General features: G+C 44.0%; 1 protein-coding gene across 1 annotated transcript in view; it reads right to left on the bottom strand.

Annotated features, from left to right (window-relative positions):
- AMN1 (antagonist of mitotic exit network 1 homolog) overlaps positions 1-26234 on the bottom strand; it is a 133953-nt gene that overhangs the window by 92090 nt on the left and 15629 nt on the right. The window contains exons 2-3 of the mRNA XM_088478370.1: positions 15074-15206; positions 4772-4919 (exon numbers count right to left, since the gene is read on the bottom strand). Of these exons, the coding sequence (XP_088334496.1) occupies positions 4772-4919; positions 15074-15206 (281 nt within the window). The remainder of the gene's footprint in view (positions 1-4771; positions 4920-15073; positions 15207-26234) is intronic.

Genomic DNA, 26234 nt, shown 5'->3' on the forward strand with positions numbered 1-26234 from the left:
AGTATGTCTACGAGTGGAAACATAAGAATAATATTAAGCTTGTGCCGCATCCATCTTTAAGTGTGTATCCAGAAGACATTCTCTGAAAGTATCTGTACACAACCAATGTTAACTGTATGAGCAATTTATTATGGTTCTTTTCCTAATACGCAGTTTTTTGTGAGGTCAATCTTGCAGTAAGTTGGTGGAATATTAGGTCTGCGAATGATGTCAATCGGGTTACATTAACTAAACATGTGGATATAAAACACTAGATGCATTGCTCTGTCTGCTCGAAATGGAAGTATTTGCCTGTATAGATGCGGGGTTTTATGTGACCGGAATGGGATTGTATTACCGGAATCAGTATGATTTACCGCCGGACACAAATCCGGCGGTTGGAATCCCGACAGCGGCTGCCCAACATGGGTGAAAATCCCAATCGTCCCTAGGTAAGTATTTACTAACCTAACCTCCCCCCCTTAACCCTAACCCTCCCTTAGGGGTGCCTAACCCTAACCATCCCCCCAGTGCCTAACCCTAATCCCCCCTCTAAGTGCCTAAACCTAACCGGCTTCCTGACTGCATACCGTATTACCAGTGGTTCAAATCCCGACAAAAATAGACCAACAGGCTGAAATCCCGAGAGGCTGAGGTAAGTACTCTAACCCTCCTCTCTCCCCCCCCTAACCCTAAACCGCCTTTAGGGGTGCCTAACCCTAACCTAACCACCTAGTGCCTAACCCCAATCTTCCCCGTTATTGCCTAAACCTCCTCCCCGCTCCCTAAACCAAACCCTTCTGGGGGGGTGCCTAACGCTAACCTGCCCCCTGGGGGTGCCTACCCCTAACCCCCCCTTTCCCTAGCCTAACCCTCCCCGGGGGGTTGTCTAACCCTAAGTCCCCCCGTCCCCCCGGAGTGCCCTAAACCTAACCCTTCCCCCCTGCGGCTAACAGAACAGGCGCCCTGTACTTACCTCGATCGGGCCCGCAGAAGCAACTACATCCCTATGTGACCATCTATGCTTATGAATAATACAGTAGCGCATCAATAGGATTCTGCAGCAATTCTTTGTGAAAAGTTATATCTGCTATACACAAGGTACTTTGTGGATAGAAATGTTTTGCACATGGCATTAACTACGACATAGCATTTTGGATTGTTATGAATTTAGGATTGACAATCTTTAAATATATACTCCGGTTCCAGAGGACTGCTTTATACTGTGGACCTGATTCAGTCCCACCTCGCTAGATGCGTTCGCACGCAGCCGTCAGCTGCTAATATATGCAGAAGCTACGATCGCACGGTAAGACATTAGTACACCCACTATGTCTTAGCGTGCGATCGCGGGCTGGATGTAAGACGCCCTTAGCCAGTCATAAGACGCCCACTTTCCCTTAGTAGCACGCGCCATCTCCAGGAAGTGTATGCAATTTCAGTAACATCGAGAACCATCGGTCTCGCACGCAGCACTTGTGGTTGACCATACCCCGCCGCAAGCACTGCGATCGCTGCAGTGTGAAACGCAGCCAAGTGACGTGTACACTGACACTCCATGTTAATTATGCACCCCCCATAAAACGCCGTTAGAATGCACAAGCACGCCTGCGTTTGCACATCAACTCCCCCATTTTCATTGACATTCCCCTGTCACCAATCACAAACGGCTCATCCTGTAACTCAATCTTGCAAATCGTCTGTGTACTACGTGCGATCGCTTACCGATCGCAGTGACTGGCTTGCGCACGTGCACTACGACTTATACACATGTCGCAGATAGCAAAAATTGCCCATGTCCAATCAACTAAATTTACCACAGGTGGAAACCAATTAAGCTGTAGGAACATCTCAAGGATGATCAGTGGAAGCAGGATGCACCTGAGCTGAATTTTGAGCTTGATGGCAAAGGCTGTGAATACCTATGTACATGTAATTTCTTGTTTTGTTTCTTTTATTAAATTTGCAAAAATCTCGAAAAATCTTTTTACACGTTGTCATTATGGGGTATTGTGTGTAGAATTTTGAAGACAAAAATGAATTTATTCCATTTTGGAATAAGGCTGTAATATAACAAAATGTGGAAAAAGTGAAGCGCTGTGAATACTTGCCGGATGCACTGTATACTGTTAAGATAGATACACTTTGGAGTGGAGTAACGGTACTTCTCTTGAATTGGATTTTGAATCAGATTGAATTGGTTCAATTCCGAACCATGATATACAAAAACCTGAAGCCTGGTTGGCAATAATCTGGAGGCGCAATACATGCTCCATACAGTATGGTCTGCAGACTATTACCAAAAAAGAGAGCAAGACCGATGCTCATTATCTGGGGATCATATCCTTGTAATGAACTTTATAGAAGCCTCATTAAACAACCAGAAGCTATATTACAGTATGATACTGTTTAACTGTATGTTTTACTGAGGATTATATTTCGCATCCTGCAGTAGTTATGGCTTACTTTATTGATTTAATTACTATGGTCAATAGTTTTTATTTTTTTATATATAGATAAAATTTTAAATTAAGTCATTCTCCTTACAAGTATGCCCCCACGCAGAGCCTTTTTCTTTCCCTCTTTTATTGTGTTACCTACTCTCCCGGAATGTGCGGGAGGCTCCCAATTTTTCAGACAGTCCCCCGCACGAGTTCCCGGATTTCTCGCACCCCACCCACTTCCTAGTGAAGTGACCAGGATGAGATGCATGGGTGTAACTACCAACGGTGCAGATGCTATGGGTCCCAGAGCTTAGAGGCCCATGTTCCTTGTCAAAGTTACATGTGTTACAGTACTGTATGTACATTTTTCACCATTGGGAGGTACATTGGGGCCCTTACAAACTTTTGCTATGAGGCCTTCAAATACCTAGTTACGTCCCTAGCCGTGCGCCCGCGCACAGAATCTATTCAAGTGCTGGGCACGCCCCCAAGTGTGGCAAGTGTCCTTGTGATATGCCCCCTCCCTGGTCGGCCACACTCCATTTTCAGGAGGAGCGTCCCTGGCCGCACCTCAGCGCCCGCTCTGCCTGCGGTATAGCGGGAACACTAAATAAGAGCCTAATAATTGTCCCTACTGCCCTCATCCTTGCACTGTAACTATGTGGCTAATCCACTTGAAGGAACAGCCAAGTCATGGACAGCTAAGATAGACAACCTCACGGCCGGATTGAGGGCCACATGGGCCTGGAGCTGAAAATGATCAAGGGCCTATTATGAGAATCAGAGGAGGTGTGACCATTGGTGTGTGGGTGTGGCCAGTGCCATGTGGGTGTGTACACACCATACACTATCATCCCCAATGTCTCCCTTAATATGCAAAAGGAAAAAAAAAGCTTCATTTTGTGAGGTAACTAGAAATATAATTTTACTACAATTTTGACCTTGTGGACAGCAGATGGCCAGTCAACATCATGCTGTCATGATGATGGGCCTATTTTTATGTGGAGGCCTGGAGCTGTAGCTCCATCCGCCCCATTGTTAATCTGGCCCTGGACAACCTATTCTATATAGGCTTGTCCCAGACAATCCGTCTTCCACTTAGAAGTGATCCTGAACCATACATCCCAGGTGTACCCATTTTGGTGAGGCAGTACCAAGTTACTCCATCAGCCTGGAGAAACGCACGTCATGACAGCAGCAAGGAGCAGTCATGAGAAGCACATACCTTCATTAACAGTGAAAAATTATGCATAATATGTGCTACACACGCAGTATAACTATACCATACAAGGGTCGATCCAGTGTAATATGTCAGTTTAGAGGACGGATCTTGCTATTTTTAGTACTAGCCATGCTCCATAAGCCAGTGCATGCTTACTCTTAGGCATCTCACTTGTGGCTATATGTTTATAACTGGGTGGCAAATTGGAAAACTTCCACTGAGGACATACTGCCATGAGATGAACGTACGCAGAGATCCGAGTGCCTGCAGAAGGATGTCTTGCGCCAGGTATAGAGCGCAAATTCGCGCCGGTAATGAGGACAGGCTACTTTCACAAATGGATAGATGGGGGTGGTATGGACGAACAGATGCAGCCAACTCTGTACGCAGGCAAATATGCATATATTTCCCAGCATGCAATGCGGCCGCAATGGCAGCCACCTTGTGTGGAACTCTGGACCAATCCCACAATATTAATCACCCTAAAATCATCCACAAAAGTTCTGACAACCGGAAAGAAAAACAAAACAAAATACATTTTGATAGGTGCAAAGTGAGACCTTGATAGAAAAGTGTTTTATATACAGTGTGACGATGTGCGACCTAAACAGCTCTTTAGTGGTAGCATTTATGTGAAGTAAATTAAACATACTAAGGTGTTTAACAGCATTGAAAGTCATGCTAAGTAATAGTAACACAGATCTAAGACAGAAATACGGAGTTTGAAATGAATAAACGCTTAATTCTAGAAAATGCAATATTTAAAAATAAAAATTTATTTTAAATTTTAAAATGGCCGCTGATGAACATGTCTAAGACAATGATCAAGTTCAATAACAAGATGACTAAGGGGGGGTATTCAATAAACACGGCTATTTGCTTAGCTGGAGCAATTCAATTAGCGGAGATTACCCAGCGCGTGAGCCCTCGCAGTCGGACTAAACCGCCCAGCTCATGGAGGTGCGAGGTAAAGTCTGCGGAAAAACCACCAAATCAGATTCGCACGCAGGGAAAAAAACCTGAAAAAAAAACTGAGCACGATGTAGAAGTATTAGCTAAAATGTCACAGGTTTCTTTCACTTCTAGGTACCAATAAGTAGATAAGAAATGTGGAGTGAGCACTTACCTTCTGAAGTGATCGATGTTCGTTCCTCTCCTTTGCAAGAGTTTAAATTGATTTTCTTTAGTTGTCGGCACTGAGAGATTAACCGTAGGGCATTATCGGACACATCGCAGTCACGGAGGTCCAATTTCCTCACAGATGGGTGCAGTACCTGATGAGATAAAACAAAAAGTCAGTAAAATGTAATCAAAGGAAAAAATTCACTTGGAAACACTGAGGATATATGTATTTTGCAGCACAATTCCATTACTGCGAGGGAAATCGGGGAGTAGTGGGTGAAAAACCATACGTCCCTGCTCTGTGATGTCACGCGCAAGCTTGCAGCTAATTAAATGTGTGCTTCTCCAGCAGCTGGAGGGCTCCAGTGTATGCCATATTTTACATTTTGTGGTCTATTTACTAAGCAGTGTTAGGAGACAGAGTGAAAAGTGATAAGGTGCCAGCCAATCAGCTCCCAACTGTCATTTTTCAAACACAGCCTGTGAGATGGCAGTTAGGAGCTGATTGCAGGTATCTTATCACTTTACACTCTGTCTCCTAACACTGCTTAGTAAATAGACCCCTTTGTCTTTTCGGTGCACCATCTGAGGACACACAGCCCAAAACTTAGAAAGCCTACAATATCTGGCGCGGACCATCACCTACAATATGCAAAAAAATGCAAAAAGATATGGTTTAGCAGTAAATCCACACATTGGTCGAGTTTTATCTTCAAAATGGGAAAACATCTGGATGAGTGTTTAAGGGCCATATTCAGTAAGCCGCGATAAGCCGTTTTCGGCAAAAAGTTTTCGCCGGTGACGTCATTTCGCCAGGCGAAAACGTATCCCCGTATTCAATTCCAAAGACTTTTCGCCGGTGCGAAAAGTCTGCGCCTTGTAACCAGCGGAAAAGATTCGCCTCTGAATGCAGGCGAAAAAAAGTGCAGAATTGGGGGTTTGGGGTGCAAAGTTGCAGGAACACCACTGCAGCCTTGGGAAAGCCCCCCAAAAGGTAAACTGCGTCAAAAAAAGTTTAAAAAGAAAACTTTAGTTCACCCCAAAAAAGTACTTCCTTTTTCGGGCAAAAAAAGTCCAAAGTTGGGGGACAAACTTAAATACTAGCGAAATTGACTCCAGGAGTTCCCCCAAGTATGCCATTTGCAGGTGCATGCTGAACGAGCATTTTTTAAATCCTCACTTTAGCGATTTTAAACCATGCTTGCACCCATTTTCAGGTACCCAAAAAAACTGCTAAATGCTATTCTTCACCACTTGTGCAAAGACGCTAATTAGCAACTATTGACAGCATTTAAGCACCCCAAATACCTTCAGCAGGGCTAATCAGGGGTATCTATAGTGATCCCTAATGTCAGTGCATCTTTTGGGGGGTGTCAGGCTGATTTCCCCAAATCTGACAGCACTTTTCGCCTGTTTGAGTTTCGCCAGGACGCATATTCGCGTTCTTTTGGAATTGAATAGGGCGAAAAGCCACCGCGCACACGAAGAGTGTTTTCTCACGAGATATAGGCGGAATGTCCAACAGGCGAAAAGGACGGGACTTTTCACGGCTAATTGAATATGCCCCTAAATCGTGACAGTTTTTTGAGTCTAAAAAACAATGATAAACAAGGTACAAGCACAAATCCATTGCAGACAAACTGGTTAGTAGTGATAGCCATCGATGGTTTACTTTGATAGCAGAAAACCATCAATGGTTTACACCAGGGGTTGCCAACCAGCGGCACCCGGGGTACTGCATAAGGGCCAAAACTGCAGGGGACACAAATACAGGAGGCTACAGGTACTTTTTGGCTCTTTGCCTCTGACTGGTTGGCCACCCCTGGTTTACACCATCAATGGCCATCAGTGAAGTTGGCTGGGGCAGGCCTTGGTCCAATAAGATACAGGGCTGGGCGGCTTTGTGGGACACAATGAGATGGACATAAGCACCATGGCTGTGGGAGGAGAAAAAAAAGCAAATATTGCTATCTGCTCTGCCATCAATGGAGGACCATAGGATCTACACCATCAGTGGCGAACCATAGATGTTGTTAACAGTTGATGGCCATCAATACTGGTTAGGTAAATGCCTGATAACATAGAACAAGAGTTAAATACAGATCAGGGAACTTTTATTTTAGATGCAAATAATTTATTTTTTTCTGCAGAAAAGCCTACTGCGACTGGTAATTTAAACTGGGTGTCTATGTACATCATACCACATTCTCTCAGTGTTCTCTTAAAGCAGATAGACCACACAAAGAAATTACCAATGGCAACTGCAAGTACTGACATGTCAATTGCTGAAGAGGTCAGACAAAAAAGACACGTGAAAAGACTAGGGGGTCTATGTACTAAGCAGTGATAAGTGACAGAGTGAAAAGTGATAAGTCTGTTATAAGGTGCCAGCCAATCAGCTCCCAACTGTAATTTTTCAAACACAGCCTGTGAGATGACAGTTGGAAGCTGATTGGCTGGCACTTATCACAGACTTATCACTTTTCACTGCTTAGTACATAGACCCCTAGATCCCCAAGTACCACAGCCACTTGTAGGACCTGTTATTGTTAAAAAAAAACATTGCACTGCTTATGTCTGTGATCCCTTGAGCAAAGCTCCATTGCAAAAGGATTTGTCAGCTGATGAAAGAGAGCAGTGTTGGATTACAGATGGTTCTGCAAACTAACAGCTGAAGGACAAGTAATGCAGCAGCCAACTTTACATCATACTTATATCATAAAGAGAGTGTATATCACGCTTATTGTGTATAGCAGCTCACTTAGAATATTGGTAGATAAATGGGTAATTATGAGCGCTTAATTGGGTGAAAAAAAACCAATGTCTAAAACAGAATAAAATAACCAAATTAGAATAAAATAAAACAATTAGAATAAAAGATGTGAGTGACACCTGAAAAAATAAATAATTGGTTATTAATAATGCTTATAGCTCTTTGCAAATGTTAGGGGGGTTCCGATAATGTACAGTGCATCCGGAAAGTATTCACAACGCTTCACTTTTTCCACATTTTGTTATGTTACAGCCTTATTCCAAAATGGAATCAATTCATTTTTGTCCTCAAAATTCTAAACACAATACCCCATAATGACAACGTGTAAAAAGTTTTCTTTTACATTATTGCAAATTTAATAAAAAAGATTAAAAAAAACCTAAGAAATCACACGTATATAAGTATTCATAACCTTTGCTCAATACTTTGTTGATGCACCTTTGGCAGCAATTACAGCCTCAAGTCTTTTTGAATATGATGCCACAAGCTTGGCACACCTATCTTTTGGCAGTTTCGCCCATTCCTCTTTGCAACACCTCTCAAGCTACATCAGGTTGGATGGGAAGTGTCGGTGCACAGCCATTTTCAGATCTCTCCAGAGATGTTCAATTGGATTCAAGTCTGGGCTCTGGCTGGGCTACTCAAGGACATTCACAGAGTGGTCCTGAAGCCACTCCTTTGATATCTTGGCTGTGTGCTTAGGGTCGTTATCCTGCTGAAAGATTAACCGTCACCACAGTCTGAGGTCAAGAGCACTCTGGAGCAGGTTTTCATCCAGGATGTCTTTGTACATTGCTACATTCATCTTTCCCTCTATCCTGACTAGTCTCCCAGTTCCTGCCGCTGAAAAACATCCCCACAGCATGATGCTGCCACCACCATGCTTCACTGTAGGGATGGTATTGGCCTGGTGGTGAGCGGTGCCTGGTTTGCTCCAAACATAATGCCTGGCATTCACACCAAAGAGTTTGTTTCATCAGACCAGAGAGTCCTTCGGGTGCATTTTGGCAAACTCCAGGTGGGCTGCCATGTGCTTTTTGTAATAAGGAGTGGCTTCCGTCTGGCCATTCTAATATACAAGACTGATTGGTGAATTGCTGCAGAGGTGGTTGTCCTTCTGGAAGGTTCTCCACTCTCCACAGAGGAATGCTGTAGCTCTGACAGAGTGACCATTGGGTTCTTAGTCACCTCCCTGACTAGGGCCCTTCTCCCCCGATTGCTCAGTTTAGACGGCCGGCCAACTCTAGGAAGAGTCCTGGTGGTTCCGAACTTCTTCCATTTACGGATGATGGAGGCCACTGTGCTCATTGGGACCTTCAAAAGGAGCAGATCTTTTTCTGTACCCTTCCCCAGATTTGTGCCTCGAGACAATCCTGTCTTGGAGGTCTACAGACAATTCCTTGGACTTCATGCTTGGTTTGTGCTCTGACATGCACTGTCAAGTGTGGGACCTTATACAGACAGGTGTATGCCTTTCAAAATCATGTCCAATCAACTGAATTTACCACAAGTGGACTCCAATTAAGCTATAGGAACATCTCAAGGATGATCAGTGGAAACAGGATGCACCTGAGCTCAATTTTGAGCTTCATGGCAAACGATGTGAATACTTATGTACATGTGATTTCTTAGTGGGGTTTTTTTTTTGGACAAACAAAAATGGCAGCTGCTCAATCAATCTAGCAGTACTAATCAGGTGCATGAAAGGGAGGGGTCATACTAAGTAAAAGAAGGAGGGGGATTTAACCCCCTATTGTACCTCAGCACACTGAATAATACCTGCAACAATATATGAAGACTATATGGTCATAGAAATTCAGAGATATTAGTTGCATGCATTTGCAAATACATGGGAGGCTGCTGGGCCACGTCACGGCTTCTCTGTTACCAGCAGTCCCTAACACTAAGGGATTCACGTCCGGGGCGCAGTGCACCCCAAAAAACGTCCAGCCCAGGACCCCCCCAGGGCATCACACGAAAATGGAAGAAGAGTGACAGTGCAGTGTATGTTGTGTGGTTTTGCTCTACGCCTGCCCAGAAAGCCGATGCACTCATATTTTGAAAGTATCAAACTTTACGTCCGTAGGTGGGAAGGGCTGCCCTAGCATAAGCCAATTTCGCTAAGGGTGTGTCCATGCAAATACGGCTCATGCAGAGCAGCAATTATGTGCACATAAGACATACTTACCGACTTTTAAGTAGTGCTTTCCGGGAGCAGCCAGAGAGTACCTGGTGCTCTCAGCTTTGGAGGGCGGGGCCAGGCTATAGCCCTTATTAGGCCCTGCCCCCTTTACAGTAAATCCACACGATTTGCGGGTCCGTGAGGGGGCGGGGCTAAATAACACGATTCACGTTATTAAGCCCCGCCTCCTCCCTACGGACCCATCCTGCCCACTTCACTAGGAAGTGGGCGGGATGCGGGAGATCTGCCTCCTCTTCCGGGGGTTACCCGAAAAATCAGGAGCCCCCCGCGACTCCCGGGAGAGTAGGCATGTATGACATAAGAATGTTAGGAGGCATATGTTTTGCACTTACACTAGGCACACAAGCTGCAGGGTATCTCTGTAGAGGTATGTGGCTCCACACATATGCCGATATCCATTATTTTTCCATCACTTTCTATGGAGTAATTTTGCTAACAGCTTGTATCAGCCCCAGTATATTTGCCTTACCAATCAGTAGCCTTTGAACTATGGTTTCCTGCATAAACATTTCTCTCTGATACTAGTACACACAATCTGTTTGAACTGGGCTAATCTCTTGGCAATAAAGCAACACTCAGACACTGGAATACTTTTTATTTACTTAACAAGAAAAGCCATATGAAACATCGAGCCTTATTCAGAGATGATCGCTAATGTGATTTTTACACAGATCGAGCGATTGTCTTGCGATTCCCATGCACTGAGGATCCATTCACAAAGTGAGTGACAGGGGAGGTAACGGGGGTGGTCAATCAAGCGCAGGTGTGTCTGACAGTTTAAACGCCGTTACATGGGCATGCATAAAATAGCCATTGTGGTCTCCGACACAGCACGAGAGTCCTCTGAGTGTCAGGAGGGCTGCCGACTCTGTGGCTAGTCAGATCTTCCGCAAGGGCAAGATGGCTGCTAGATGTGTCGATGTTACCGATATTTATGCAGGTAAGCGATGTCGTACGCATAAGAGAAGGCAGCCGCGGCCGTCCTTATGTTCGGGTGAGCCGTGGAAGAACAATTCGCATATTTTCGCAGCTGCATTATGTGCGATATCGCAGCTGCGATCGAATTAGCGTCCATTTCATAATCAGGCCCATTGTCTATAGGCCAAGTATTTGTTAATTGAGAAGTTCTTTTATACGTGGATATCAAATACTTTAGTAAAACGCACAACTTGAGATGTGTCCCATACACCTAGCCTCAATATACCATGCAGTGTGAGACGCCTGCCTCGAGATAGCCTTGCCAAGTGGTGCCGTGCAGGGGCGTATCTATAATGGGTGCGGGACACACGGGCCTCTGGGTCCATGGGGGCCCCGCACTACACACCCATAATATTACTTACCTTTCCGGAGTCCCACGTCGGAGCGGGGGTCCGGCACTGTAAAAACTACTGGAAAATGGCGACTGCTGCCATTTAATCATCGCTTGCGCATGCGGAGTACAGGGACTCTATAGACTCTAGGCGCACTCTAGTGCCCAGAGTCTATAACTCCGGCGCTGGCCGCGCACAGCTCATTGTCCTGCCGGCCGCCGGACAGAGGGGAGGGGGCCCGTGTTGGAGACTGCACACAGGCCCCCTCGTCTCTAGAAATACCCCTGGTCCCGTGCAACTTTGCTTGAGCCGAGCATCTTTTTTTTTCTATTGCGAATGTGCATCTTAGTCGCAATGCGACACTTGTATGTCTGTGTGCGACAAAGTCTGAATCTGTATACAAATCACAGCGGAACTTAGCGTGAAAAAAGCCGTGACCGCTGCATTGTAGCACTTCGTATACAGACGCAGAGACTCAGCTGCATACAGTTATACAAGTGCCACAGATCATATTAATCAGTGCAGTCTCGTGAAGCGGTTATGTCGCATCGCATTGCAGCCAAGATGCACATTCGCACGAGAGAGGCTCTGCGCAAGCTGAGTCACACAAGATCTGTTCGACTACCGGGATTTTTTTATCAAACCGGATTGAGGGCCTGAGTCATTAAGGATCGCTATTGCGATAGCGAACGCAGACGGCCGATTGTTGCGTACTGTGCATGGAACGCAGTGAGCGTGCGAGAGTTAGCATTGCGATTGCTCTACGATCATGCACGGAGATACAAAAAGCCATCGCAGAGCGAGTGACGTCAGGGAAGCGTTTCAGGGTGGTGACAGGGGAGAGGACGTAAGAACGCAGGTGTGCCAGTCCGTTTCAACGTCGTTAGTTTGGCGTGCCTAAATTAGTCACTGCGGCGACATACGCAGCTTGAGTACTCACTGCGTGCGATCAGGTTAGCATTTTCTGAGTAACATCGGACCTGTTGTAATTGTGCGTGAAGGGCCGATGGTACTTGATGTTCCCGATGTATACGCAGCACTGCGAGGTACTACGGATGTGAGCTAGCGGCAGTGGGAGGTAGTGGGTGTCTCTATGCTGGCACTGCAAAGGCATTGTGATTGCACTCATTAGCATATTTTCGCAGCAGTGCTGCGTGGGTAATCGCAGCCACAATAGCGTTCCGTAATGAATCAGGCCCTGTGAACCAAATCGCAAAGAATTTGGGAACTCTTATTCAAAACAATACTGTTTCTTGGTGGCACTGTCCCAAGTTTCTATGGCCCACGCCTAAGGTGTCTGGTATATTGAGGTGTGGCCACTGGAAACTGGGTTGCGGAATGGCTGGGGCTGATAAGCAGAAATGCTGCTTCTGTATATTTATGCATTAGGAATAATTATATTTCACCGCACGTTAATAATCTATAGTTCTAATGACCAGCAGATATAAAGCAATAATAATATTGGATAAAAAAAATATTTAAAATAAGCCTAAAAGTATTAAGTGATAATGAATTATACATTAGCTAGAATTCAGAGTTTAAGGTTTTATAAGCTTAATTATCAAAAAAAGCACTATTAATGAATAGTGAATAAATTAGCTTTGAATTCTAAAACGGCCGCCACTAACTTGTTTAGCAGATCTTACATTTAGATACTCATGAAAAGGAGAAGTATGATATTTGATCTAAGAATCTTTTAGTAATTAATAAAGCAATCCAAGGCTTGCACAGCTAACACATTTATAAATGAATAGCATTTATATAGAAACTTTATTAAGTAATTACAGGTTGAGTCTCTCAAATCCAAATATTCTGAAATACAGAATTTTTTATAGCATGTCTGAGATAGTGAAACTTTGCTTTTTGATGGTTTAATGTCCCCAAACTTTGTTTAAGGCACACAATGATTAAAAATATTGTATGCAATTGTGTAAAAGGTATATATGAAACATAAATGAATTTCATGTATGTACACAAACTTTGTTTGAGCCACAAAATTATTGAAAATATTGTATACAATTATCTGCAGGCTGTGTGTGCATAAGGTGTATATGAAACATAAACTCATTCTGTGTTTAGATTGGCGTCCCATTCTCAAGATATTTCATTATGGAATGCAAATATTCCAAAATACGGAATATTTTGAAATTCAAAATACCTCTGGTCCCAAGCATTTTGGATATGGGAGACTCAACCGTTATGAGTTAAATGTATTTAATTATAAGAGTATAAAGAAAGATGAAATATATTTATTCATTTGTGTAAAGTGAATTTAATATATCTTAAGTATAAAATGGCCGCTGATGAACAGGTGTGAAGGAATGGTCCGGCTCAGTAACAGGAAATGGATTTAATCAAAAAATGGCTAAAAGCAGACGTACATGACTTTTTATAGTGTGCCAAGCTTAATCTACAGGCAGGGTCGGACTGGTCCACAGGGGTACAGGCAGGGTTGCATAAAATTGGATTTCTAAAAAAAAAAATCAAAAACGGATTTATTTGATTTCAAATCAGATTTTTTTTTTATTTAAATAGGATTTTTTTATTAACATTTTTTTAAGTAAACGTTTTAAATTTGTAACTGTTTATTTAAAAAAAAAAATAATATAAAATCCTATTTAGATCAAATAATTTGTTTTTTATTTTTTTTTATTTTCATTTTTTTAAATCCAATTTTATGCAACCCTGGGTTACAGGGGAAACCCCCGGTGAGCCCCACTACCTGAGGCCCACCACCTCTAAGGATCAGGCTCTAGACTGTGCATTTTAATTATACATCATACATATGTTACATTATTTTGCACTGGACTATGGTGTATTTTCTACAATGCATTGATGTCATTAATTTGGTACATTATCATGCATGCACCAGCAGGATTTACTATATACTTAAATGGGATGACCATGCACTCTCTAATGGTTAGCCTCTGAGGAGGCTGGCCATACCCCTAAGTATGGGCCGCTATCACTGCAGTTCCCCAGTGGGCCCTTCATGCCCCGGTCCAACACTGTCTACAAGTTTCAGGCCTGGCCATCCGTGATGAAGAGACCACAAGAGGAACCTACGTTGGAGGAGGCCCAGTAGATTATTGGCACCTCTCAACTAAAACTCATCCCGCCTAAAGACTTTTTAAAAATCTGTATCGACTACCCAATTATTGATGGTGGAGACTTCCTGGACTTTTGCCTTTGAGCAATGATATTAGAGGCCATCAGCTTTAAGACTTCTTATTTTAGATTATATATATATTATATATATATATATATATATATATATATATATATAATTTTTTTATTTTTTTTGGCAATGATTCTCCACTGCATTATTGATAAGATGTGAATAAAAGAATAATGCACGGATAGAGAGAGTCCACATACATCAGCCAACAATTGGGGCAATTCGCCATTTTGCAGTTGATGGTGTAAAATAATCTGCAATGTATGGGGTTCGCAGATTGCAGATTCCGACCAAAAAGTGATTGGAATCGTTGAATCGGGTTTTCCAACATGTTGGATTTCACAAACAGATCGGGAATGTAGACTGCTAGTGTACGGTAACGATCAGCCGATTTGCAGACAGTTACTAGTAAAACAATGAAGCCTTTCATGAATGGCAGATCTGTCTTTCCTGAAACTGATCTGCAAATCTCTGAAAAATATCTGTACTGTATGGGCGCAGACTGGTGGAATCTTTAAATTGGGAAATTTGTGATTACTGTATGGGCCCTTTTAGAGTTCCAAGATTGAAGCTTCACTAGCTAGCTAGCTCTGCACTGACTGATTATATTAATGCAATCCCCTTTCAAAAACAAGTAAAAGAATTCATTTTATGTCAACAAGACTGGACTACAAGTTATTATCTCCTTAATAAGGCAATAGCTAGTTTTGTCCCGGATTTGTGCTCAGGAACGATGAGATGTACACAGAACCTCTTATACGCATGCAGAAGCAATTATAAAACACATACATCGGATAGAAACACAAATAGATATTTACACACCAATTTATATATGTCCTTACCTGCCCGATGTTGGAATCCGTCAGAAGCCCCTGGACGCACAGAAGATTGATCAGTTTGTCCTTAAGATTTGGAGGTAGAGGTTCTATCTCCGATTCATATTTAGATATATTTCTTGATAGGCAAATTAGGCACCTGGATATACAAAACGTAATTTGAGAAGAATAACATAATGAACTTAATGTCAAATTAACTCAGGCACTCAACAGCACACGGACACTATTGAGCTGAGCCGCAATATTTTTTCGCCTCCCGGACTTTTAGCCTACATCGCATGTTTTGCAGGCGGAATAGTATCACGCGCGTGCCCACGTATCGCCATATTCAATTTGAAAAGTAGGCGAAAACAGGACCCGGCGAAACTTAAACAAGCGGAAAGTACTGTCAGATTTGGGGAAATCAGCCTGACACCCCCCAAAAGATGCTCTGACATGGGGGTTAGCTATGGTACCCCCTGATTTGGCTTGCTGAAGGTATTTGGTGTTTTTAAACGGGCTCAATAGCTGCTAAATAGCGTTTTTGTATAAGTGGTGAAGAATAGTATTCAGGAGGTTTTTTTGCAGAAAATAACTTATCCCAGCAGATTTGGGGTATTGGAAATGGGGGTCAGCATATTTTAAAGTTGCTAAAGTTAAGTTTAAAAAATCGTGAAAAATCCACCTGCCACAAGCCCCTGCATTGAAAAAAACACCTGGGGCCATACTTGGGGACCCCCCAGAGTCAAGTTCGCTAGTTTTTAACTTTGTCCCCCAACATTTTTTGTTTTCGCCCCCAAATTCAAAGTGATTTTTTTCGGGTGTCCTTAAGTGTTTTATTTTAAATTTTTGACAGTTTACCTTTGGGGGACTGTCTGAAGGCTGCACGGGGGTTCCCGCAACGTTGCACCCCAAAACCCCATGTCTGCACTTTTTTCCGCCTCCCATTCATAGGCAAAACTTTTTCGCCTATTACATTGCATTGACTTTCCGCCTCTTTCAAATTGAATAAGGCGATACTTTTCCGCCTGGCGAAATGACGTCATCGGTGAAAAGTTTTCACCAAAAACACGCGAAAACGGCTTTTTGCTCCAAATTGAATACGGGCCTATGGGGGAGATTTATCAAATCTTGGGGAGAGAGGAAGTGTACAAGTAGCTTATAGTAACCAATCAGCTTCTAAAAGCCTGTAAAACGAGAGTTAGAAGCTGATTGGTTGGTACTTTATCTCTCTCCAAGATTTGATAAATCTCCACCTATGTATGAGGGCAGCACACCCTAAAGAGCACTTAAACAGATCCCACCTTTATTCTACTTTCATTTATTGGATGGCACAATGTGGCATAAAACTATACAAGGTAGCATTTACACTGTATTTCACCTTATTAATAAGGGTATGTTGTCACCATAGTGTTAATAATCTGATTTCTACAATGGTTTGCAGTTCCCCAATGAGACCAGGAAAAGGAGTTTGTACCATGCAGTACTTGCCTATGCATATTTTTAGAGAAAGGTAAACTGTGACATAGGGGGTATTTCAATTAGAGGCACGAGTGATCCGTTTTCACGGGTGTTAACTTATCGCACATACAGTATCGCCCGATAATTTCACTTAACGTCTGTAAATGGATGTTAGCTTATCGTGCAAACCAATTAGATGGGCGATAAGTGTTTCACCCGATAATTCTTGCTGGATTTACTCACATTAAGTATACTGTAGGTGAAAATGGGGAAACTTGCCTGTAACCCCAAAAAAGACAATCTAATATTGGATAACAGTATAGAAGTCTATTAGTGGCCATGATTAAAGACATTGGGGTTATAAAATTGTGTCTAATTGCTATTATAAGCATTTTTTCAAACAGTGAAAATAAATGAAAGGAAGTAAGAGAATTTCTGTATAATAATGCTCTACTTAGATTAGAGGGTATGCAGTCGGGATGCCGACGGTCGAAATGCCGACCGCCGACTTACCGACTGTCAAATCCCGGCAAGGTACAAATGGTAGGCGTTGAAATCCCGACCCCTGTCATTAGACTTACCGAACTAAGGTAAGCCGGGCACGGACAGCCGCGGGGGGGGGGTGGGAGGGTTAGATTTTAGGGATCCTGGGGGGACTAAGGGTTAGAGTAGGGGAAGGGGGGTTTAGCGTTAGGCACCCCTGGGGGGAGGTTAGGGTTAGGCACCACCAAGGAGTCTTTGGTTTAGGATGCGGGGAAGAGGGGGTTAGGTTTAGGCACTTACAGGGGGGGGGGTTTGGGTTAGGAACTAGGGGGGAGGTTAGGGTTAGGCACCCCTAAAGGAGGGTTAGGGGGGGGGTTTAGGGATAGTTAGTTACTTACAATCGGCATTTTCAGGACTGCCAGTCTTCCGCTGTCGGGATTTGAACCGTCGGACATAGGTCCGGCAGTCATTCATTCATACCGATGCATAAAAATACACAGAAGTATATATGGGTGTAATTTTAAGCAACTTAAAAAAAAAAAACTTCAAAATACGCCTCTAACACCCACCTGCAATTTTAAAAACCTGTCCCATCCATAGAGCACCCACATACACCTGTCCCATCCATACAGCACTCCCATATATTTGTCCCAATCATACAGCACCTCCTTATATTTGTACCATTCATATAGCACCCCATATACAGTATCTGTCCCATCCATACAGCACCCCCATATACCTGTCCCATCCATACAGCACCCCCATATACCTGTCCCATCCATACAGCACAACCATATAACTGCCCCATTCATACAGCACCCCCATATAACTGCCCCATTCATACAGCACCCCCATATAACTGCCCCATTCATACAGCACCCCCATACACCTGTCCCATCCATACAGCACCCCCATATACCTGTCCCAGCCATACAGCACCCCCATATACCTGTCCCATCCATACAGCACTCCCATATACTTGTCCCACATCAAGTTTCCTGCACTTTGCACATTTTCAACCCAAACATGACATGTCATTATTGGCCAAATTACGCTAATGAAAATATTAATTTTGCCTAATTAGTCATTAATTAGTGTGCCCCAGTGGTTCTAAACCAGGTCCCGACATTTTTACCTTACAATAGGGATTTTCCCCAACTTTCCACCTGCTCAGGAGTTGGTGGAAAAAAAAATGGTGCTAAATCCTATGGGGAATTATCGGGTGTTAACTTCACCTGCAAACTTTTCAAGAAAGATGAAAACTTTTCACAAGAATACAGCTTATCTAATGGAATTCCCACATTAACCTTTAAAGTCAAACAAGACATTAGTTAAGAGGCCTAGATTTCATGCGTCTGCCTGTGCCTAGCACTCACAGGGCAGGGGCAGTGGGCTCTTTAGAGATAGTTGGTACAGGTTGAGTCTCCCATATCCAAATATTCCGAAATATGGAATATTTTTAGCATGACTGAGATAGTGAAACCATTGCTTTCTGATGGTTCAATGTACACAGACTTTGTTTAAAGCACAAATTATAAAAATATTGTATAAAATGACCTGCAGGCTGTGCGTATAAGATTTATATGAATCATAAATGAATTTCATGTATGTACACACACTTTTTTTGATGCACTAAATTATTAAAAATATTGTATCAAATGACCTTCAGGCTGTGTATATAAGGTGTACAGAACACATAAAATCATTCTGCGTTTAGATTTGGGTCCCATTCCCACGATATTTCATTATTTTATGCAAATATTCCAAAATACAGAATATTCCAATATCCAAAATACCCCTGGTCCCAAGCATTTTGGATATGGGAGACTCAACCTGTAATAGAACCTTATATGGAGTGAGCAGCCACATATCAAGAATATTAATTGTAAAGATGAAGCATTATGGTCCAAATACCAGTTAGAACCAGATTAAGGGGAATAGCTTGGTAAACAGAAAGTATAGTATATGAACAGTGTTTCCCTATGTTTTGGGAGGATTTGTCTAAAGCTGGGTACACACTAGGCCAACCCATCTAACGATTGGTAAGTGTATACCCACTTACTAATCATCTGCCCGATGTGTCAGGCCTGACGTCACAACTAGGTGGGCATTTAAGTTTGCCCACCCAGTTGAGCTGTCACTCACCGCCAGGTCCCGGCAGCATGTGTATGGGCGACCGGCCGTTGCGCTGACACATCTGCTGTACTACACAACAGATCGGATATGTCAGTGAACGACGTTGTTGCACAGACATACCCGCTGTACACACTAGCAGATGCACTATAGTTATTTTGCCCGTTCAATGGAATGGGCGACATACAGTCAGGTGCATAAATATTGGGACATTGACAGAAATTTCATATTTTGGCCTCTATTCACCACCACAATGGCTTTGAAATGAAACAAACAAGAAGTGCTTTAACTGCAGACTTTCAGATTTAACTTGAGGGTAATTACATTCAAATCAGGTGAACGGTGTAGGAATTACAACGGTTTCAATATGTGCCTCCCACTTTTTAAGGGGCCAAAAGTAATGGGACAGTCAACTCAAAAGCTATTTCATGGACAGGTGTGGGCTATTCACTCGTTATTTCATTATCAATTAAGCAGGTAAAAGGTCTGAAGTTGATTCTAGGTGTGACATTTGCATTTGGAATCAGTTGCTGTCGACTCTCAATATGAGATCCAAAGAGCTGTCACTATCAGTGAAGCAAGCCATCATTAGGCTGAAAAATCAAAAAAAACCATCAGAGAGATAGCAAAAACATTAGGTGTGGCCAAATCAACTGTTTGGAACATTCTTAAAAAGAAAGAACGCACTGGAGAGCTCGGCAACACCAAAAGACCCGGAAGACCACGGAAAACAACTGTGGTGAATGACAGAATAATTATTTCCCTGGTGAAGAAAAACCCCTTCACAACAGTTGGCCAAATCAAGAACACTCTCCAGAAGATAGGTGTATATGTGTCAAAGTCAACAATCAAGAGAAGACTTCACAAGAGTGAATATAGAGGGTTCACCACAAGATGTAAACCATTGGTGAGCCTCAAAAACAGGAAGACCACATTAGAGTTTGCCAAACAACATCTAAAAAAGCCATTACAGTTCTGGAACAACATCCTATGGACAGATGAGACAAAGATCAACTTGTACCAGAGTGATGGGAAGAGAAGAGTACGGAGAAGGAAAGGAACTGCTCATGATCCAAAACATACCACCTCATGGTGGTGGTAGTGTCATGGCGTGGACATGTATGGCTGCCAATGGAACTGGTTCCCTTGTATTTATTGATGATGTGACTGCTGACAAAAGCAGCAGAGTTAATTCTGAAGTGTTTCGGGTAATATTATATCCTGATATTCAGTCAAATGCTTCAGAACTCATTGGAAGGCGCTTCACAGTGCAGATAGACAATGACCCGAAGCATACTGCAAAAGCAACCAAAGAGTTTTTTAAGGCTAAAAAGTGGAATGTTATGCAATGGCCAAGTCAATCCCCTGACCTGAATCCAATTGAGCACGCATTTCACTTGATGAAGACAAAACTGAAGGGAAAATGCCCCAAGAACAAGCAGGAACTGAAGACATTTGCAGTGGAGGCCTGGCAGAGCATCACCAGGGATGAAACCCAGCGTCTGGTGATGTCTATGCGTTCCAGACTTCAGGCCGTAATTGCCTGCAAAGGATTTGCAACAAAGTATTAAAAAGTGAAAGTTAGATTTAGGATTGTTTAGTTTGTCCCATTACTTTTGGCCCCTTAAAAAGTGGAAGGCACATATAGAAACCGTTGTAATTCCTACACCGTTCACCTGATTTGGATGTAATTACCCTCAAATTAAATCTGAGAGTCTGCAATTAAAGCACATCTTGTTTGTTTCATTTCAAAGCCATTGTGGTGGTGAATAGAGGCCAAAATATGACAATTCTGTCAATGTCCCAATATTTATGCACCTGACTGTATATCTACCAGTGTGTACCCTACTTAAAGGCTGCGGATTGACATGCACCTGTGCTTAGATGTTTGCAGGTGTAACCATCATTTATCAATGTTCTGAGCATCATGTGGTGAAGGATCCTCCTCAGATGAATGAAGATATGAAGAAAATGGGAAGAAGTTTAAATCCTAGCGGTCGAGAAGCCGGCGCTCAAAATCCCAGCGCTGGAATCCTGACACCAGTCAGAATGCTGTTGCCAGCTTCCCAACGGTAAGTAGTGGGGTAAGGCACTAGGGGGAGGGTTAGACACTTGGGGGAGGATAAGGGGTTAGGCTGCGGTGGGGGGGTAATTAGGTTTAGGATTAATAGTAGGGTTAAAATACTTACCGACAGGGGTGTTGGCATCCTAACCCTGTCGGGATTCAGGCATCGGGATTCTAACCGCCGCAATCCTGCACCCAACCCAAAGGACATACTTAAGAACTTGCACTAATAAGTTGAGCATTGATTTTTGTATTGCTTATCAGTCTATTGCATGACGTTTTGTTAATATCACCAATGCACCAATACTGTATTTCGAAATCTATCTTTTGATAATGAACTGCTGTTTGTTTATATAACCTTGTAAATCTGATTGTGTGTGTGTCTTTACTCAGTTCCGTGATATTATTCACCGATAACCCTGTGTAAAAACCTAAATGAAAAAAAAAAGACAAACCACTCAAAAACAGCCACAAGGAGTGTGTATTATTATTATTTATTATTATTTATATAGTGCCACCATTGTACACAGCGCTGTACAGAGAATATCAGTCACTCACATCGGTCTCTACCCCATTGTAGCTACATACTTACGAGCTTGGTGAGATGACTGGCTATTACATTTTATTTATAAGGCGCCACAAGTGGTCGGCAGCGCCGTACATACAGCAACAGTAGGACAGTACAGGCTACACCGAACATTACAGTAACCAAAACATAAACAGAGCACAAGTAACAATTAGCACCACAATTCTTAGTACACAATACAGCTGGGAAGTAAGGGGAGCGAGGGAGTAATCGGCGAAAGGTGGAACCTGTCTCCAAAAGTGACGGCACAACTGGCAGGAGTAGAGCCACTGGAATAGACTAACGACTATGAGCTAGAAGAATTCCGGCCTAAATGTCCACTGAGTAGCTGAAGGTTGTCAGTGACATGCTAGAGAAGAGGGCTGTGAGAACAGGAGGGAGGAGGACCTTGCTCCGAGAAGCTTACAATCTAGGGAAGAGGGGAGCCAAACAGATGACACGATGCGTGAGCATGTGGATGGGGACCTGAGGGTAGGAAGTTAATGAGATAGAGATGACTGAGATAAGAGGGTGGAGTGAGCGACCTGGTGACAGGGTTATGTGGTGGAAGGGTACGCTTTCATGCAGGTGAGTTTTCAGTGCACGTTTGAAGCTATGCAAGGTCGGGAAGAGCCTGATGGAGCGAGGGAGCTCATCCCAGAGAAGGGGGCTGCACTGGCAAAATCTTGGATAGGAGCAAGAGATGCAGTAACCAGGGTAGAGGAAAGGAGACAGTCATTGGCTGACCGGATTGGCCGAGAGAGAGTATGTAAGGAGATGAGGTTGGAGATGTAGGGAGCAGTGGAGTTACAGAGGGCCTTGTGTGTGAGGGGGAGGAGTTTGAAGAGAATTCTGTAGGGGGAGTTGAAGAGGACTTAGGGCCTGGTTCAGCAGGGAACGCACAGGATAGAACACACGCACCCGTCCACTGCGAGAATATGCTAATCACTGCATACGCACGGAGACTGCAGCTCAAGATGCAGATGCCCTAAGCCACCCATCTCCCTTTACGCAAGATAGCGTAAACATCGGTAACATCAAGAACCATCAGAACTATTAGCATATTAGTGGTTGACTTCAGCTGCCGCAGGATTTTGGCCGCTTCCTGTGTAGAGCTGATGGTATGGCTGTGTATGCCGCCGCACTGCCTTACTTATGCACGCCCCTGGCCCAACGCACTGGCACGCCTGTGTTCGCCCGACCATCCCCCCCCCTCATCACCCACAAACAGCACTTCCTCTATCTGCTTACAATCTGCATTATTTTTCAAATTCTGCACACATTAGATCCCCACTTTTAATCCTCCCTATAACAATCTTGTTAATCTGCATACATATTGATACACTGTTTTTTGATACATCACTGTTTTTTTTTTTCATTTGCATTCCTACAAATTTCTTGCACTCATATCTCATTTACATTTCCAAATTTAATTCCTCTTGTTTACTTATAAACACCATGACAAGGTTTTCGTCAACTCCCTCCTTCACTCAGTCTCTACCTAATCCTCTGTTCTGCCCCCTGCTTCCACCTTTATCCTTTCCCCCTTATCTCTTCCACCTCCTCCTTCCCTTCTCCCCCCTCCTCTCTCATTACTCCACTTTCTTCCTGTTCTACCCCCCCATTGTCCTACTACCCCACCACTAAACCCTCCTCCTTCACTCCTCTCCCTGTCACTTCACCCCACTGCCATCCACATCTCCCTCCCTGCTCACCTCCTACAGGTTCCCTTTCTAGCTCAGGTGCCCGCACCATCACTAAACTCTATTCATATCGGTCCCCCAAATTAATGTTACCTCCACGTTACAGCAACCCGGATAATCCTATTCACATCTCCCCCACAAATGCTATCTGTCTATCCTGTGCCCTCTGGAATGCCAGGTCAGTCTGTAATAAACTGGTCCCCACCCATGACCTTTTTATCTCCAACTCTCTGAATCTCCTAGCCATCACTGAAACTTGGATCTCACCCTCTGACACCACTTCTCCTGCTACTCTATCCTCTGGGGGCCTTGCCTTCTCCCACACCCCCCGGCCTGGGGGTCGCCATGGTGGTGGTGTTGGGGTCCTTCTGTCCACCAGTTATTCCTACCAGCTAATACCCTCTGAACCATCCCTCACATTCCCCACATTTGAGGTTCATGCTATACGCCTCTTCCAACCAGTAAACCTCAGAGTAGCTGTCATTTACCGTCCCCCTGGCTCTCCCTCCAAATTCCTTGACAACTTCGCTTTCTGGCTCCCTCACTTTCTCTCCTCAGATCTTCCCTCCATTATCCTAGGTGATTTTAATATTCCTATTGATATTCCCACAGAATCCTCTGCAGCTAAACTCCTTACCCTCACCTCTTCGTTTGGTCTCGCCCAATGGACCTCCTCACCCTCCCATGTGAGTGGGCACTCACTTGACCTGGTCTTTACTCACCGTTGTGATATTTCTGATTATTCCAATTGCCCATTCCCCCTCTCTGACCATCACCTTCTCTCTTTTAACCTATCCCTCTCTCCTTCCCCTCCTCGAACTCCTAAGGCTACCATTACTAAGCGTAATATTGAGGCTATTGACACTGTTGCTTTTTCCTCCCTGCTGGACTCTCTTCTCTCCCCTATCATTTCTCTCTCCTGTCCTGAACAAGCTACTTCCCTGTACAATTCCTCCCTTACTTCTGCTCTTGACTCTGTTGCTCCAGCAATAACCACTCACCCTCGCAGATCCACACCACAACCATGGCATTCCAAATGCACCAGATACCTACAAAAGTGTTCAAGAATTGCAGAGCATCAGTGGAGAAAGTCACGGTCTAAGGCTGAGTTCCTCCATTTCAAATGTATTCTCTCTTCCTACAGTGCTGCCCTGTCTCTCTCCAAACAAACATATTTCAAGAACCTCATCTCCTCCCAGTTCTCAAACCCCCGGCGTCTCTTTGCCACTTTCAACCCCCTACTCTGCCCTTCCCCTCCTCGCCTTCCCTCCTCGCTCTCTGCCCTCGACTTTGCCACCTAATTTACATCTAAAATTGACTCCATACGTGAGGACATCATATCCCTTCAGACCCTCAGCACTCCTCCCCCTCCTTGCCCTTACCACCCCTCCCCTTCTGTCTCACCAACTCTGACATCCTTCTCCCCTGCTTCTGGAGAGGAAGTCATGGCCCTCATCCGGTCCTCCCCTCTTGACCCTATCCCTTCCCGTCTCCTCTCCCACCTGTCTCCTTCTGCCTGTTCCCATCTGGCTCACCTCCTTAATCTCTCCCTATCATCTGGCACTGTCCCTTCTGCATTCAAATATGCTCTTGTCTCCCCCATTCTTAAAAAACCTACCCTTGATCCTAGCATACTTTCCAACTATCGACCCATCTCTCTTCTCCCTTTTGCTTCCAAACTCCTTCAGCGTATTGTCTACAACCGCCTTACCACCTTTCTTTCCTCCCACTCCCTCCTTGACTCATTTCAATCTGGCTTCCGATCTCTCCACTCCACTGAAACTGCCCTCACGAAAGTCAGCAGGGACCTCCTTGCTGCCATTTTCAAGGGCCACTACTCTCTGCTCATTCTCCTTGACCTCTCTGCTGCATTTGGCACTGTAGACCACCCTCTCCTCCTGCAAATCCTTTACTCTCTCGGTTTACGTGACGCTGCCCTCTCCTGGCTTTCCTCCTACCTCTCTGATCGTTCCTTCGCTGTGTCCTCTCATGACTCCTCTTCCCCTCCACTTCCACTAAAGGTAGGAGTTCCCCAAGGTTCTGTTCTTGGACCTCTCCTTTTCTCCCTATATACATCCTCTTTAGGTGAACACATTAACTCCTTCGGCCTCCAATATCATCTCTATGCAGATGATACTCAAATTTACCTTTCCACCCCTGAGCTCTCCCCCTCGCTACTTACCCGTATCTCCAACTGTCTCTCTGCTGTCTCTTCGTGGATGTCCCAGCGCTTTCTTAAACTTAACATGTCTAAGACTGAGCTGATCATCTTCCCACCCTCTTCCACTACATCGCCTTCCACAATTTCATTATCTATTGATGGCACAACTATCTCCTCTAGCCCCAAAGTGTGCTGTCTTGGAGTTATCCTTGACTCCTCCCTCTCCTTTAAACCGCACATTCAGCACCTCTCGCAGTCCTGCCGTTTTCACCTAAAAAATATCTCCAGGATTAGACCCTTCCTCACCCAGGATGCCACTAAAACCCTCATCCACTCACTGGTCATATCCAGATTAGACTACTGTAACCTTCTCCTAGCTGGCCTCCCAGTCCCTCACCTCTCTCCACTACAATCTGTTCTCAATGCTGCTGCTCAGCTCATCTTCCTCTCCAGACGTTCTACATCTGCTTCCCCTCTCCTTCAAGCCCTACACTGGCTCCCCTTCCCCTTCAGTTGCCAATTCAAGGTTCTTACATTTGCCTACAAAGCCCTCACCAAATCCTCTCCCGCATACATTTCTGACCTTCTCTCCCTTCACACTCCCGCCTGCCCACTTC

This window comes from Taudactylus pleione, unplaced genomic scaffold (assembly GCF_031769625.1).
Source record: "Taudactylus pleione unplaced genomic scaffold, aTauple2 ptg000212l, whole genome shotgun sequence".
Classification (NCBI taxonomy): domain Eukaryota; kingdom Metazoa; phylum Chordata; class Amphibia; order Anura; family Myobatrachidae; genus Taudactylus; species Taudactylus pleione.